General features: G+C 34.9%; 1 protein-coding gene across 9 annotated transcripts in view; it reads right to left on the bottom strand.

Moving 5' to 3' along the window:
- The window catches only part of ZNF644 (zinc finger protein 644), a 115,048-nt gene that overhangs the window by 9,070 nt on the left and 89,139 nt on the right, over positions 1 to 16,839 (bottom strand). For 5 of the 9 annotated variants that reach the window (XM_082669464.1, XM_082669471.1, XM_082669466.1 and 2 more), the window contains 2 exons: positions 11,066 to 14,103; positions 10,278 to 10,883 (listed from right to left, as the gene is read on the bottom strand). The exons of the other annotated variants lie outside the window; for them this stretch is intronic. In XM_082669464.1, coding sequence (XP_082525590.1) covers positions 10,278 to 10,883; positions 11,066 to 14,103 — 3,644 coding nt within the window. The remainder of the gene's footprint in view (positions 1 to 10,277; positions 10,884 to 11,065; positions 14,104 to 16,839) is intronic. 9 annotated transcript variants of the gene reach the window in all.

The following is a 16,839-nucleotide window of genomic DNA, read 5'->3' as shown; positions in this document are numbered from 1 at the left end:
CATCCTCTTGCCCTAACCTCCAAAAGAAAAAATCTGTGTATTATTTTATTATTTCCATAAAGTCACTTGAAGTGGATCTGCCTACAGTTTAGGTCTGGCCAGAACATACTTTTTTATTGTAAAATCTACTAAGTTTTAATCCAGATTATAAACAGCATTCAAGAGATTCATGTCAGAACATAAATCATAACAAACACAACACTACAACTAAGGATGTAAAGATATTAGACAAGTTAAAAAAATTGAAACATAAATATCCAGATTAAGTCAATTGTTAAAAAAACAAAACAAAACTTGAAAATTGGTAAGTAACAGAACCAATAGGAACGCTAGGGGACTAGTTAACACTTTTATGAAAAACAAAATATTGGTCAAAAAAGATGATCAAATAGAATTCCTAAGTTGTATAACTGATGACCAGCAAAAGCAGGCATCATAAAATGTAAATATTTTATGCTACAATAGTACAAAACTCTTAGGCTCCATTCTCCCAAAAACAAACTTACTGATTGAGTAAGTGTGATTGTTTGCTTTGTTAACAGTACATACCTAGATGATGTTGTGTTGCTAGATAAATGACAGCCAGAGAAGTAATGAAGCCCACCGTTCTCTTACCAAACACCCCGGTAGCAGACTCATTAACTCTATTGGTATAACCATCTTCCCAATAACAAGGTTTAAAACGTTGACCCATCTCCTTCTCTTTCCTCGTATTCTTGTACCCCTAACTAATCTGCCAAGTTCTGCTTACTTAACTTCCATAATATTATCCAGACATTTCTATCCCTCCTTTACATTCCTATTGCCACTATCCTGGTTCAGGACTCCTAAAATGACCTCATCTACAATTTCTCCACTTCCCCACCAACTCCTTTAACTTTTATTTAAAAAACAGTTTTAAAAGCTTCACACAAATTCTTAAAAAAAAAAAACCTTTACTGGCTCCTCCCTACAAAATTAATTCCAGCATCACGGGTTAGCATTCTAGCATTCTATGTCCTTTACTTGTCCAACTCTATTCCCTTATCTCCTACTTCCTAGTGTTTTCAATAAACTTTCCACACAGTCCCAAGTTGCTCCTTCCCCACCCCTGACCCCCATTTCCATTTCAATTAACTATCTTTCAAGGTCCAAATCAGATTCTACTTCCAAAAACCTTGCTGGGCCCTGGTCTAGCTGAAAATACCTTCCTCTTCATCCTAACTTCCACAGTATTTCATGCACACTTATAATTTGGCACTTAAAATTTGTTTTGTATTAGTTATGCATATATGCGCTTCTACCATATTGTAAGTTCCAATTTATCTCTGTAATACTTAGCATAATACATAAACCACCAAGAAGCCGAAAAAAATGCTTGTTGAATTAGTGAATGAATCAGCCAATCGCTTTTCAGTATTGTGGGCAAATAGCCCGATTTTTGCTGGCATAATACAACAATTAGCATCCGTAAGCGTGACTCTAAATACTCAAATAATTAAATTATATTCAGTCTACTGTTTCGCAAGGCAAAAACAAGAATAACGTTTTAGAAGCACTACCATAAAAATGGTTAGGATGAAATCAACTTTGACACTAGTCATCCATTATCCAGAAAATTTACTCAACTTGAACCATTCACTACCTTGCTAATCCTGAATAAATCACACATTACTGGGCAGACAAATACATACAGACATACACTCTTAATGAAGAATAGTACCAGATCAGTAAAAAAAAAAAAAAAAAAAAAAAAAGAAGAAGAAGAATAGTACCACAGAATAAGTTGTAGCCAAGAAACTACAGAAACCCATCTTTCAGTGTTATGAGAAATAGCTTTTTCAAATACAAATCTGAACACGTCATTTCCTTATTTTAAAAAATTCCTCGACGACTTCTTAAATTTTTTAGCAAGCACTCAAAGCATCAACCCCACCTTTTTGGTGTTATCATCTTCCCAAACACCTACAACTGATTCTCCCAACACCTTTTGAACTCCAAATTCCATCCCTTTATCCCACGCTATGTTGTTCTCTCTACCTGGAATGTCCTACTTCCTCTCTTCTTCTGTTTAAAACTACTCAACCTTCACGTTCAGGGTCTAGCTGAAACCTTACAAAGCTTTCTGCAACAGTACATTTGTCCTTGTCCTAACAGATCACCATCATTAAGTTTACGCAGCTGGAGTGCAGGGTCTTTATAGCCTCAGAGCTAGCACAGTCCTGGTACAGCAATAAACAGCTAAAACTTTTGTTGAATGAACGGAAATTTTATTTGACTACTGTTTTTATTTTTCCCTCCCACTTTAAACATTGTAAGAAACATATCAGCATGAGCTATCTTTTCTTCCTTTTTCTTTCTTTTTGAGGCTCTACTTAACAAGGTGACAAACAGTAAAAAAAAACAGTAGGAAAAAACAAACTCAACTTAATTCCCAGCTACCCTCAAAAGGAGGCCTAGACTAAACAAACAACTTGAACTCCTAGAGCACATACAGTCAATATACTATTAATGTGTATAGTATCTTGCATAGTTCTCTAACTTTGATAGTTTTGTGTGTATTGCCAATAATGCTTTCCTAAGTTCTTTAATACAGGGTCATATCTCATTATGTATCCCTCATACAGCCTAGTCTGGAGGAATTATCCAGGTATTTGGTTTAATTAGAAGCTGGTTTGCTCCTTTAGAGTTTAATCATAATAAGATTGAAATTTTCTTATACTCTTTCAGGTTGAATGAATCACTATAAAAGGATGTGGTTTCTTGAAGATGCAATATTATAATATTTTAAAAGATACCACAGAAGACACTCATGAAAGGACAAGTAATACACCTTGAAAAGCTTTTACAATACTATTTTTTTCTTTCCCTCACAGCAGAAAGAATTCCTACAGCACTTTCTACAATAAAAGAATATTTTTCTAGTGGCTTTTATATACCCACTCAGCACCTGGCACTGTGTTATATGTTCATTAGCACTTGTTGTTGCAGGCCCCTATGGCCAATTATACCATTAAAGCTGAAAACAGGCAAAAGATCCCATTAAGTAACACATAATCTACTATACCGCTTAAAAGTGGATGGTATGAAAAATAAAACAATGACTTCACTAAAAAAGAATGCAGACATATTGCATTAGTGTTACTGACTGAAAAGGATCTAGTATCAATTTCTTTAAGTTATTTTTTTCTCACTGGAAAAGTCATTCTTTAATTATAATGACGAGTCTGTTGTTGTAGAACAGCAACCATCATGTTTTACTTCCAAAATATTATCATGGAAGTATTCTGAAGATAATTAAATGAAGCCCCCCCCCACATATTTGCATATGTAAAAATATATTTCCTACATTAATTTTAAGTAGCTAGAAATTTCCAATTTACTTTAAATACCAAAGGTGAGCAGTTGATTGAAAAATACGATCTATAGTTAAACATTTGAATACAATGAGTAAAGAAAATTCACTTGCTGCCACAGAAGGAGTGTTATGATTTCTAAACGATTACTGTTGTTGATTCTAGTCAGTATCAGTTTCTAAAAGAGACACTTAAGGGGAGTGTTTTCAATCTGTGGGTAGTGACTTCTTAGTGGGTAGTAAATCAATTTACTGGGTCATGACCACTATTATTTTTAATTAAAAATAATAAAATAGAAAATATCAGAGTGCATCATACTCAATTCAGGTGAGTGAACAAGTGAGTATGTATATGTATGAATGTGAGTTTGTATACAAGGTCAAGATGTAAAATGGAATTCCAGTAAAAACGTTGAATACCACTGTTATTTTCTTTTCTTTTTAGGAGACGACAGATTGCTATGTTACCACAGAAAAGCACTGTGCAAACATGCATTCAACTTACTGATATATTTACTTTCACAGCATTCTCTCTACTTGGACTTCAATTACTTCCCTTTCTTTACCTGTTAAAAATTCACTGCTACTCTGACCGCAAAATATTTTTTGTTGTTCCTGATTGCAGATTAAGTTGATAGAATACACTTTGCTTTGAATAATTTTAAATATTAAAAAATTTTAATAACCAGGGTGACCCTATAATTTATTGTGCAATCCAGGACACTCGTGAGAGTGAAAGAGGCACTAGACTCTGTCACTCTATTAATAACTTAGTAAATATACTGTGTTCTTAATACTGCCAGTATGAAAAAGATATCATTTAATTAAAATATTATTAAACACAAAAAGCCAGCAGTTAAAATAAAAAGTCTAAAAGCATTTACTATAAATTGTATGAAATTTCTAATTTTTAATGAAAATTAATAATGTTCTTATTAGACTGTATAAAGAATCAACCAGGAAAAAGAAATCTGTGTGGGCATGTAAAACAATCTAAAGAGAACAAAACGTGAAAAAGAAGTCTTCCAATACTGCAGTCTATATTAACTAGAATAAATTCCTGAATAAGAAGTATGTCTTGAATTTGCAATGTAGGATATAAAGTAAACCCTTTGGAACTAGTCTCTTTAGATAAAAATCCACTAAAGAAAAAACCTCAGTAAAACAGCTTCATAAATGATTATCCACAACTGAAGGCACATGGAAATTATTAAACAATTCATTTGAACCTGCCCAAAGGATGATAAATAAACTAGGTCAGTGTTGGACAAAATTTAAATATGTGAAGTTTATTCTTTCTTGACAATTGAACTCTGTTCTAAGTATGGCTATCTCTTCCATGTCTTTAATTCCAAAACTTTCCTACTTTCTTCATTATTTCCTTTTAGTTAAGTTAGGATTTATATCTGTGACCATATAAATTAGTTTGATGTTACACAGTTCTGGCATTTTAAGCATCTTCTAGTTCTTAAAAAAAGAGAAAGATCTCTTAGGGCTCCAGAATCCCAGTTTTGTGTTCTTTACACTTCATTTTTATTTGGCATCTCCTCTTTCTTAGTTTTTCACCAGAGGAAGGCCCCATGGATGATAAACTTCAAGGGATATGTAACGCTTACATATAATAAAACTTTTTATCTGTGGATGATAAGTGCATGTTTCTGGGATGGGGCCCATAGCTTTCAAAGTCCCAAAAGGGTGAATAACCCCCCCATGTGAGAACCATCACATTAGAAGTATTTGAGTCATCAGTAAATAAATATTAGAGTAACAGAGGGGCATCCTTTTCCTTCTGTTCAGGCTGGCTGGAATATTTCTCTTTCTCAAAAAGCCACCAGTTCCCAGAGACGAGGCCAGGAGCTAGCTGGTGGTTTCTAAGAAGGCTTGGGAGTTTATTCCATCACAGGTAACCAAGCAGGCCTTTACCATTTCATCCAGGGATATCTAAGCTTTTTCTTCCGAAGTAGGCCACATAATTAACAATTCACATGAATCAAGTCTGCTTGAACCAGGAGCACAGAGGCTTTAGTTCTACTTATTTTCCCTTTATATTGTCTCAGTTTTGTGATATACTTAGATTAAGGTAAGTTTTTTAAAAAATGGTTTTGTATTTTAGTCATCAATACAGCATCTACATATTCTTGAAAACTAATGCCTTTTACTCATATGAATTGATGAATCACTTATAATAACCCAGTGGAAACCTCCTGGCTAACAGGTTGGGACCATTGCTTTATACCAGTGAAACTGATATGGAAGAAGAGAATAGGCATCTGGAGTTTATAAATATAATACAGAATTCTAAACTTGGGGGCTTCCCTGGTGGTGCAGTGGTTGGGAGTCCGCCTGCCGATGCAGGGGATGTGGGTTCGTGCCCCAGTCCAGGAAGATTCCACATGCTGCGGAGCGGCTGGGCCCGTGAGACATGGCTGCTGAGCCTGTGCGTCCGGAGCCTGTGCTCCGCAACGGGAGAGGTCACAACAGTGAGAGGCCCGCATACAGCAAAAAAAAAAAAAAAAAAAAAAAAAAAAAAGAATTCTATGCTTGGAAAACAATAAAGCCCATAAAAACTTCTTACTGCCATGAATAATCAGCAAAAATATCCTTTATGTAGCTCTATTGGTCAAGAAGATTTTGAAAACAAGGGGAAAAGTTTCAGAATTTCCAAGGGAGCATGTGATTTTTATGTTTCTTAAAAGTGAGTAGGGGCTGTGGAAAATACCACCCTAGACTTTCTTCAGCTTTTCATTTCCCTTCTTTTTGCCCTAGGACTGCCTAACACACACGTCATATTTCCTAACACTTCTGATATTTTGGTTAGTATTTAATAACATTTTAAACATAGCATCTCCTTTTCTGATGCCCATAAAAATGTATCCCCATTCATCTTATATTACTTTTTCCCCAACTAATGAAACTTTTTAGATGATAAAGAGTTCATGAGAATGTACCCCTGGTCAATGGAGGGTCATTATCTGTTAGTTATAAGCAATTAATACTATGTTTTGAAGGATTTTCATATGAGATAAAGGCATTTTTTTTTAATGGACTACAAAATCTGGACTGGAGAGATCTACCTTATTGAATATTTATGTAACGTGCCCAAATGGTCAGAATGGAACATTTTCTAAAGTCCTCTGAAATCTAATACAGCCCTAACCATTTCTTGGGTCCCTGCCCTTTCTTTTTTTTCCCTTTCTTTCTTTTTATTTTTTTTGGCCGTGCCATACAGCTTGCGGGATCTCAGTTCCCCGACCAGGGATTGAACCTGGGCCACAGGAGTGAAAGCCTGGAATCCTAACCACCAGGCCACCAGAGAACTCTCCCCTCCTTGCTCTTTCAAATTAGACTCTGCACCACAATGATCCTCACCTTGAACCCAACTTCATAGGATTTTCAATTGCTTTCATCCTGTATGTGGTAGGTAATAGTGACTAAAAACAAAGATCTAGGGGTAAGACAGCCCTGATTTGAATTTCAAGTTTGCTACTATTAACTGCATAAGTTTGGACAACTTGCTTAAGTTCTCTAAAGCTCTAGTTTCCTATAAAATGCAAAGAATTATAGTACTTACAACTGAAACGGTGGTTGTGAAGATTAAGTGTTATGCATGTCAGCTGCATAGCATAGTGCCTGACGCACAGAAGTGTTCAATACAAGTTAGTGGTTATGATAACAATAATGATGATTTCCGGTTTCTACAGTCTCTTATTTTCACTGCCTCCCTGCCTCTAATGTCTGCAATTACCTTCCAAGACTGATGAAGGCAGGAGTAACTGAAATGTCACAGTAGGAGGACTAATCCAGTAAAGGTAAAACTCACTCTATTCCCCTCCTTTTAATATAAATCGTCAGCAGTCATCCCTGGTTATTGATATATAAAGTCAAAGGATACAGCAAAGAAGCAGAAGAAAGAAAGACACTAGTGTGAATACAAGTGTTTCTTTGGTGGCAAGAACATATTGGATGTAAGCCATAGGAAGACATGAGGAAGAACAAAAAAGCTGGGTAAACAACAACTAGAAGAAAGCAGAAGGAAGTGATCTAAAAGAGCAAGAGAAATAAAAAGATTGGAAGGAGAATTTTAGGCAAAAGAATTTTATGTAGATCTATTTAGAAAAGAGAGAATATTTTAAGATGTGAGACATGGGATTTGCTAAAGCAGGGTAGCTTGAAAGGCTACAAACGAAAAGAGCAAGGCATTCTGTAGGGTTTAAGAAGCAGTATTACATATGAGTAAGCTAATAAAATTTTCACAAGCTAGCAGTATGAAGAGGTATCTGCAAGGTTGGGCTAACCAACCAAAAATAACACAGAAATGTGCATGCTAACATTTATGTGCACAGCTATATTTATTAATCCTAAAAATAGTTTAGGGGCATTAAAAGAAAAATCTATTCAGTTGTCAACATGGGCCATTATTAAGGCCTGCCCCTTCAAAAAGTTGATCTATAGACTAATGAAGACTCATTAGTTTGCTTAGTTTTCTAATTTAGTTACATATTTGAAATTTCACTATAATTTCTTTGCCTAACAAAGCATTTCCCTAAGCTAGAACTACAATCTTTTTTACCAAAGAGAGGTGTCTTACTAGAATCTACTAACAAAAATAAATTTAAAAATCAAAAATGGTATAATTTAAAAATCAGTAATAATAATGTAGACTCAAAAGTTCCACACCTCTATTAGGTTACCTTTTTCCTCAAATCAAGCCATAAGAGCTAAATGAAAAAGAATAACTTGCTTAAAATTATATCCAACAGTTTACAAGTTGCTGAAATTTAATGTTTATTCAGACTCAACTGCTGCTTACAAAAGAAAGCTATAAATATGATCTGAACTAGCACCAGTCTGGTGAGAAAAAAAAGTGTATTGTATCAAACAGACTTGCTGTGTTATCTGTTCAAACATACCTGTACCAGTCAAAAGTCCAGCACTCTTCTTTCGTGCATAAGCGCGTAAGTGGTTGGACAGGCTAACAGCACTTGTAAACGTCGTATTGCAATGCACACATGTTCTAAGCTTCACAGGCATACCTATCATTCAAAAGAAAACTATAATCCAGTTCTCACTTCAAAAAGTGAAATTTTCTTAGGTAAAAGCGTGAAAAAAAGTACCACAATAAAGATGGTTTTAAAAAACGTTCATTGAATTAGCTTAAGATAAGGAGGGGAAATTAAGTTACCTATTATTAGTTTGTAGTTAGTATTTAGAGCCAACCCATGCTCTTTGGAAAGGTAGAAGGAGGAGTGTCTTGAACCCCTGAGCTCCTCTGGATTTAATACCTATTATCACTTTCTTGCAGATTTCTGTGTTACGCAGATCATTTCCTAAACCTAAAATACAATCCTATGATTTGAATAGCACAGTTCTGTTGAGAAGTTTCAAAGTTTACAACATTACCAATAAAAAAAAAAAACTAAAAAGTCTAGTTGACAAAGTGGTAATTAAAGTGTTTTACCCACAAAACCTTAAAAGTCTCAATACTAAAAAAAGCCTTTCTGATGAAGGCTGGGAGAAAAGGTGGTAAAACACACCAATGAACAGCTGTTAGACACAACATTTTATTCAGGGCATTTTATGTTCATTACTCTGAATGCACAATCAATAATGAAAGTTAATGATCTGAAGTATTTTGCTAAAATCTTTGTGCTAAATAAATGATCAACAAGCTAACATCTTAGTCATCACAGTAAACATGCTGAAACAATAAGAAACTCCTAACTTCTCAGACAACCCTCACGCCCCCAACATGTTTCAATTGGTTTCTTCAACATTATTGTGATAGCCACAAATATGCTTTCCCTCTCTGAAGTGTACTATATCTTGGCCAACACAGCTGACACATCTTCCTTACATTTTATCCCTCTGAAAAATGCTGAAAAGTTATCTTTGAAAGACTCTCTTCGTACAAAAGAAAGAGCCCTATTAACCAGAAGCCCATACAAGATAAATTGTTTTTCAGACCACTTAAAATACAAGGCAGTCTTTCCTCAAATCAACACTGCATTACAAATATTTGGAATATCCCAGTGTCTGCCCAAAGTAAACAAACCAGCATTACAGTAATTTTATTCATTATTAATCCATTGACCAGTTACTTTTACCTTAGATACATTCAACCCAGTGCTAAAATTATGAGATCATCTAAATTTATCTTCAACATTCTTAACCTCCAAAAGAAACCTATACAGACACAACATATCTCTCGTCTAAAAGTATAAACCAGACTTAGCAATACCAAATAAAGTATGGCAACTTTTTATCTGCCACATCACTTGCCAATACATACAAAATATTCCTTTGAAAAGGAAAAACTATGGGTGCATAACCACTAAGCTAAACCATCTGTTTTGTTCTACTAGAACACTATAGTAAAATCTAAAACCCCAAATAAATGTTTTCTACTCACAACAGTCCTCCAAAACCAAACTATCCCACAATACAATGAGGAATTGGAGAGGGAGAAGTTTCTTTGGGTTAATCACAACACACAACAGACACCAATCCATTCAGTTTAAAGAGTCTCTTTCGTTTTACCCAAGCAGTAGGAAAACCGACAACTAAAATCTTGAAAATAGTATCACTTTGGAGCACTGGCAAAAATATGACAGCCTATTTAGTAACACTATGCTTCTAAACAACATCAACCTCCCATCCAAAGAACCATCCCCCGTCTGTGACAAATTTTATTTTTACAGATCAGCTTTTTGTTTTTGCTTTTGTTCTCACCTTGCATTGTGACCAAGAGATGAGGCACAGAGAATTCAGTGCTGATGAACATCAACTGATGATTTATACAGAAATAACAGTATAACCAATCTCTGCTCTGCAAAAAAGCAGCTTAAATAAAAGGATTCTGAAAAAGTATTTTTGACACATATTCCACTAAGGTAAACATTAACTGTGTTTAAATTATGTAAGATAGTCATAAATGTCCTCTTACCTGAGTGCATAGTGAAGTCCATTTTTTGTGGTTGATACATCAATGGACTATCTTCATTTAGTGGAAGAACACATTTCTGAACAAATCTCTTTCTTGCAGTTTGATTATGGATCTTTTGAGGAGAAATAGAAGAATTCTTTTCTTCTCCCATCCTTTTATTTTTAAGCAGTTCTATCAGTGTAAGAGACTGATTCTTTTTTCCACTAGGCAGTTCTGGCTTTGTTTCATCATATTCATTTAAGAAACTCAGCCCTTCTTCCTCTGATGCAGACACTGATAAAGCTTCAGTCTTTAGGCCATTACGGTATGCTTCAAGAGGTATAACATTTTGAGATAGAAAGTCATCACTTGATGCAAGTTTTTGAGCTACAAATGGTCTAGGAATAATACGACGACTGTTCAATGCCTTTAAGATTTTTTCATATTTTTCTTCATTTTGCATCATCTCATTCAGAACACAGATTGGAGATTTGTGAGCATCCCACTTGGTCTTTCCAAGTCTTTTCAGGTGGCCTCTAACATGATTTGATAATCCAATTTTAGTATCAAACCAACCACCACAGAGCTGACAAGTGTGTTCAGAAGTGGTTTCAGACTTCTCTATCGCTAAAAGAAAAATTTTTTAAGAGTAATATCAGAATTTTTAATAAATTGACCACCTTAAAACAAATTAACTCTGAAATATGAAATTATGTGATTCTAATAAAGGCCAAATTTGAGTAAAACCTTCAAATCCTTTGAATTCGAATATGGACATATTAGCCCAAATTATCTGCATGAAAACTTACCTTTTCTAACTCGCTTAACAGGTGTTCCTGTGCCAGTTCTTTTGAAATGTTGCATTTTGTCACTTGTGGCTATTTGTTCTGGTGATACAACATGACGGGCTTCATAGCTTAATCCTGCTCTGTGAAGATGTCCCCGGACATGATTTGACAACCCAACGCCTGTTTCAAACGTTGCTGGGCAGTAAGGACACGATTTCTTCTCAAGAGACAAATCAGTCCAGTGAAAAACAGAACTATGCTTTGACAATGAAGTTTCTGCATTTTCTAAATGCTGAGGATCGTGTATCTCATGCAAAAAGTTATTAGTTCCAGCATCTTCATAATATTCAAAATAAAAGCCATCGTTTTGATCATAACTAAGTGTAGCATTTTCTCCAGGCTCTTGACCTTCCACCTTGCTTTTAAATAGAGGGAATAGGTTTACATGTTCTTGATTAATATCATTATAGGTTTCATCTTCTATAGTCTGTGTAGTGTAGTCACCTAGCTCAACATTGTCCCAGGAACTTTCATCTTCTGTTTCATAGCTATCTTTCTTTTCAGCAGAATTAAGTTTTTGCAGAACAACAACGGTCATTTTATGCAAGAAATCTGGATAGCTATCCAAGTCTTCTCCAACAGAACTTTGCTTCTTAGATTCCTTAACTACTCTCTTTACAGCTACACGCCTGTGGTCTCTGAAGCTTTCTGGCCTTTTGGTATCAGAGTTATGAGGGTCTGAGATAAAACTATTGTTGTGAGAATTACTTGATGATGAAAACAGATGTAAAGAATTTAACGAACTAGCTTCCTCTTTTTTGAAATGCAGAGGATATGATTCACCTGATTTTTTGATCATCCTGTAGTTTTCATATTTATGTCTATATAAATAGTTGCTATTTGCCTTGGCATTAGGTTTTTCTTTTGCTGCCTGATGGAAATACTTAGGTTTTTGGTCAATGCTGCTTTTAATCATAACAGTCTTGTGAGGAGAATTGTTTTGATTGCACACATTTACACCTGACTGGGCAATGCTTTTCCGAGCTTTTTGTATTCTGTGTGGCCGCTTATGGAATTTTGAAAAATTACTTGATTGTGAGGATGATCCAAATGTTCGCTTTACATCTTGTTTTAAAGCAGAGTTCTTTGGAAATGTTGTTGACTGTTGTTTAGTTAATGGTTTAGGACTATCAGTATCTATAGGTTCTTCGATTATGTTGCTTTTTCTTTTATCAAGTCCAAGAGGACTGCCAAATGAATCAATGCATGATGATGAATGCAAGTACTCCATGTGTTTTTTTAAAATACTCCTGGCTGAAGTAGTAAAAGGACACATCTTACATATATAGGTAGCTGATTTTTTGGATGATCCTATAACGGGGTCCTTCATGAAAGTCTTTTTTTGCGTTTTTCTCTGGGCTACATCAGAACTGACAATAGGGCATTTTACCACTGCTCCATGGGCAATTCCTCGATGGCATTCCAATTCATTTTCTGTCACTGCCATAAAGTTACACTCTTCACAGCAGTAGTACCTTTTATCTTTTTCATGGGTTTTAGCATGCTGCACAAATGTTTTAGGGCAATTGGTACCAAACACACACTGAGGGCATTGTAATCGTGCACTTCTTCCTTCATCCTGAAGTTCTTTCAATTCACGAATTTCCTCCATCAATTTCTGTCTTCTTTCTTGGTGAATAATCATATGCTTTAGTAGCGAGTTCCGATCTCGAAATGTCCGTCCACATTCTCTACAAGCATATGGCCTTGGGACGTTAAGATGCCGAAAGTGACTATTCCCATCTAAATGATACATCATATGCCTGTGGAGATGCTTTTTCTCCCTAAAATTCACATTGCACTTTGTACAGGGGTAAAATGATGGCTCTTCGGTGCTGAAAGTAGCAGGTGACTCGGAATCACTTTCTTCACATTTCTTTTTTAAGGTATTTGAAAGAAAAGTGCCAGTATGAACAGGTGAACTGTCTTCTCCGCACTTATCTGGATTATAAATTAGATGTTGAAAAGTATCCACAGATTCCAAGTCTTCATCGGTTGATTCAGGTTTCACTTTTGATAATGTATATTTCTGTGAGTCTACTGCTTGCAGTTCTTCATTCTGTTCCATAAAGTCTACTTCTAGCATTTTTGATTTATTGGGTACACAGTTAGAATCATTAAAGCAATCCTCAGTATAACGAGTTATCTTGCTTACATCCATTTTTCGCTTTCTCTTTTTTTCTAGACCTACTTTAGAGTGAACTGGAGCTTTATCCACTGTGTCTTCATTCGTCATAAGAAACTGAATGAACTCTTTTTGGGGGTCCCAGTTTGTATCATTTTCTGACCTAAATTCATCTGTACCTGAGGAAATTCCTGTTAATGTACTGACACAATCATCTTTTACCAATAAATCTTCACTATCCTCACCCACCTCTACTTGATTTATTAAAGTGCTATCTGACTTTATATTACTCCCTACTGAATTCTGAATGTCACAACCAATTGAAGCAGAGGTAGGTAGTTTTTTAATGGAATGGGTTGGATTCTTAGCATGTGCTACATCTGATAACAAAAATAAAACTTGGTGTTGACTTGCTTTCTGTGGTGTAGAGAGCTGAAGATCAGCTGCCACCTTCAAAGTTGAACAAGATTCTGTCGTTGGCTGATCCACAGGCTGTCCAGTGGTTAATGAAACACTGCCTTTATTCATATTGGAAGTCTTAGTTAAGGAGGAGTGTGAAACTGGTCCATTAACAGCAGCTCCTTTAGGCAAGATAAAGTTTTCACTAGAAACAGTAGGAGCACCAGCATGTATAAATAGAGTAGACTGGCCTCCACTTAAGGCTTTTTCAGATTTGTCCTTTGACAGTTCTTCAGGCAGAGTGAATGTATTGTTTTTCTGAAATGATGTTTGACAATCTTTTGGTTTATGAACTCCACTCTCTTTGTCTGATATAAAACTGTTGTCATCTAGGAGTTCTTCTTTAGCACCAGTAATATCGGTGTTTATCTTCAAGTCATCCATATTGTTGGCAAGCCCATTTAACACATTTAGTCTAGAAAATGGAAAAAAAAATTTAGATTTGTATGAAAGAAAGAATATTATTAGAACGTATGGAGAGTTAAAAGTACACATTTTTAGTAGCTTAATTCTACTTTTTATACTAAGATCCCAATAATTTTTCAAGGATGAAGAAACACTAAAAAAAAATTGAAAGATTTTTAAAGGGCTGCAGTGGTTAATCTTTCCTTTGTGCTAGGTAACAACACAAAACTGCATATATACAAAATGTAGGGCAAAGTAACATAAACAAACACACACAGACACACACAATATAAATGAATATGCTACAGACTGAAAAAAATCTAAAATCTCATATACAGATTGCTAATAAGAAAATTATCTCACTTAAGTAGATTTATTAAGGGACATTCCACACTAGAGAATAATGTAAATTGTTAAATATTGCAGAAAAGTAAAAGTTTTGTCACTTAAAAGTCCATTCCCAGAGGAAGGTAACAAAATACCAGTCAGTAGAGAAGCTTACTTGAATGCACAATGTGCTATCAACATCAATGGCTAATGTATGAAACAGCATTTTTTATTTAAAATAAGACTGCTTTGCTCTCAGTGTTTCACATTCTCCTAAAATTCGACTAATTTAAGAAATGTCTCATTCACTGGGTTTCATTCATTGCTTATATAAAATATCCTTCATTCTAAATTAGTAAAGTTAAAATTAATGAAGTTCCATGTTTCTTTTAACTTTCATAACCTGGAACCCCAAATTCTAGGCATTCCCTACTGGCAGTTATCCTATTTATGATCTGACAGTCTACTGCAATAACCTAAAAATTTTTACTCTACTCTGAAACATCATAAATGTATGTTAAGTTTTTAGTTTATTTCATATAAAATGTGGACAATATTTTTGTAGGCATTTTTGATAATATATTTAATCATTATGAGAAGACAGCAGGATATTTTAAAAGGAAAGGACACTTCTGAAAGTTTGGAAGACATACATACCATGGCTATAATTATTGCCCCTACTATGAAGAGTTTCCTTGTACCCTGTTCTTATTTTGCTCTTAGAAATGGTCACATTATACAGGAGTTGCCTATCTTCTTGGAAGAATGTAAGCTCTTTGAGGGCAGGGATAGTGACCTAGTCACCTTCATACCTCTAGAACCTAACAGGATGCTTGGCATAAGTGCTCAGGCAATATTTGTTGAATAAAGGACTAATGTGGTGAATGAATAAAAACACAAACACAACTGCAAAATCAAAACAAAAGTTCCTAAAGTATAAGAAGAAAAACAGTTTTCTTCCTATGAAATTCGGATATCTCATTCAAATAATGCAAATTCCATCATGGTTCTGATTTCTTAACTCAGCAGTTTTAGCAACGCCTTCAAAATATCCAATAATCCTCGAGTGCGATTTAAAGAACCCGCTATTTGGCAACCCCATGTACTTAATTATTCGAAGTACTGACAGAAAATTCCATGTTTCTTTTCCTTTCGTACATAGTATCAAGTACAGTTTATTCATTCTCCAAATGTTTACTGAGCCCATTCTATGTGCCAGGCACTGCTCTAGTAGCAGGGATTCAGTAGGGAACATGACAGACATAGTTCCTGCTCTCAGATAAAGAATAAGGTCTTCCATTTTTCTTTTACAGTATTTTAAATTTGTATAACAAGTAATATCATTTTAGAACAGCAGGAATTTACAATTGCTATTTAGAAATTAAAACATTTGCAATAAAGTTCATTATTTCTAATATCTTTTATGGTACCAAGTACATACTTTGTAAAACATTAAATCCAGTTAAAGAATAAAAGAATTGCTTCTAATTATTTTCTTCTTATTCCACAACTCAGAGCAGCACTTTTAAATATGATCTTATTCTTTCCACAAGTGTGTTCCTTAATACAACAAATATTACAAGTAAATATTATAAATATCCTTCTTTGGCATTATTATTTATACCAACAATTATTTTTCTGCCCGTCATAGGTCTTAGAATTCTGTTTTGAGATTGGCAAATTTCCACAGAAATAAAAATAGACTTCAAATAACATCATATTCAATGATATCACTCCAAAATGGTGCTAATGCAGCACCCAGCAGGAGTCTCTACATCACACACAGAGAAGTTAAAAATGGGCATCACATAAACATGTGTTAGGAAGGAGTGTGCAAACGTCAATGAAAAGAAAAGCAAACCTTGATGCTATACTATTACCCGTTCCTGACATTTCTAATTAAGTTAGGTAGAAAAAGTAAAATGCCCAAATAGGAACAACCTCATAAATCAGAAATGGATGACAGATTTTTTTTTAAAAAACTAGCCTGAAAGACATTTACTTTCTTTTCCTACTTATTATATTCACAGAGGTAGACAAATATATGCTCAATCTGAAAGCCTATATTAGCTTTTCTCAACAGGAAGCAACGTTGCTAACGAAGTGGTAAATTCAGTGTTAATGAGTGGCTTCACTGTTACCACCTCAGAGGTAAAACCTTCCATGTTCCATGTTCCACCCATCTGTTCTGGTGTTAGAGGTTCAGAGATGGAACAGACGCTTCCCATTTAAAGCAACTTCATTGGTACCCCCTGAACAGCAGGGTGACAAACTATGAGAGTATCATGTCAGCTTGGAGATTGCATCCTCATTACCAGAATGGCTTTATAAGAGCCTTCCATAAGTTCAAAGTTTGAAGATATCAAAGGGTTTTGCTCAAAAACATAGAAAGAATAACAGATTTTTAAATATACAAAGC

This window comes from Grampus griseus (genome assembly GCF_964374135.1).
Source record: "Grampus griseus genome assembly, chromosome: 1".
Classification (NCBI taxonomy): domain Eukaryota; kingdom Metazoa; phylum Chordata; class Mammalia; order Artiodactyla; family Delphinidae; genus Grampus; species Grampus griseus.
Note: the sequence above shows the minus strand (reverse complement) of the source record. Positions and strands in the feature narration are given on the sequence as shown.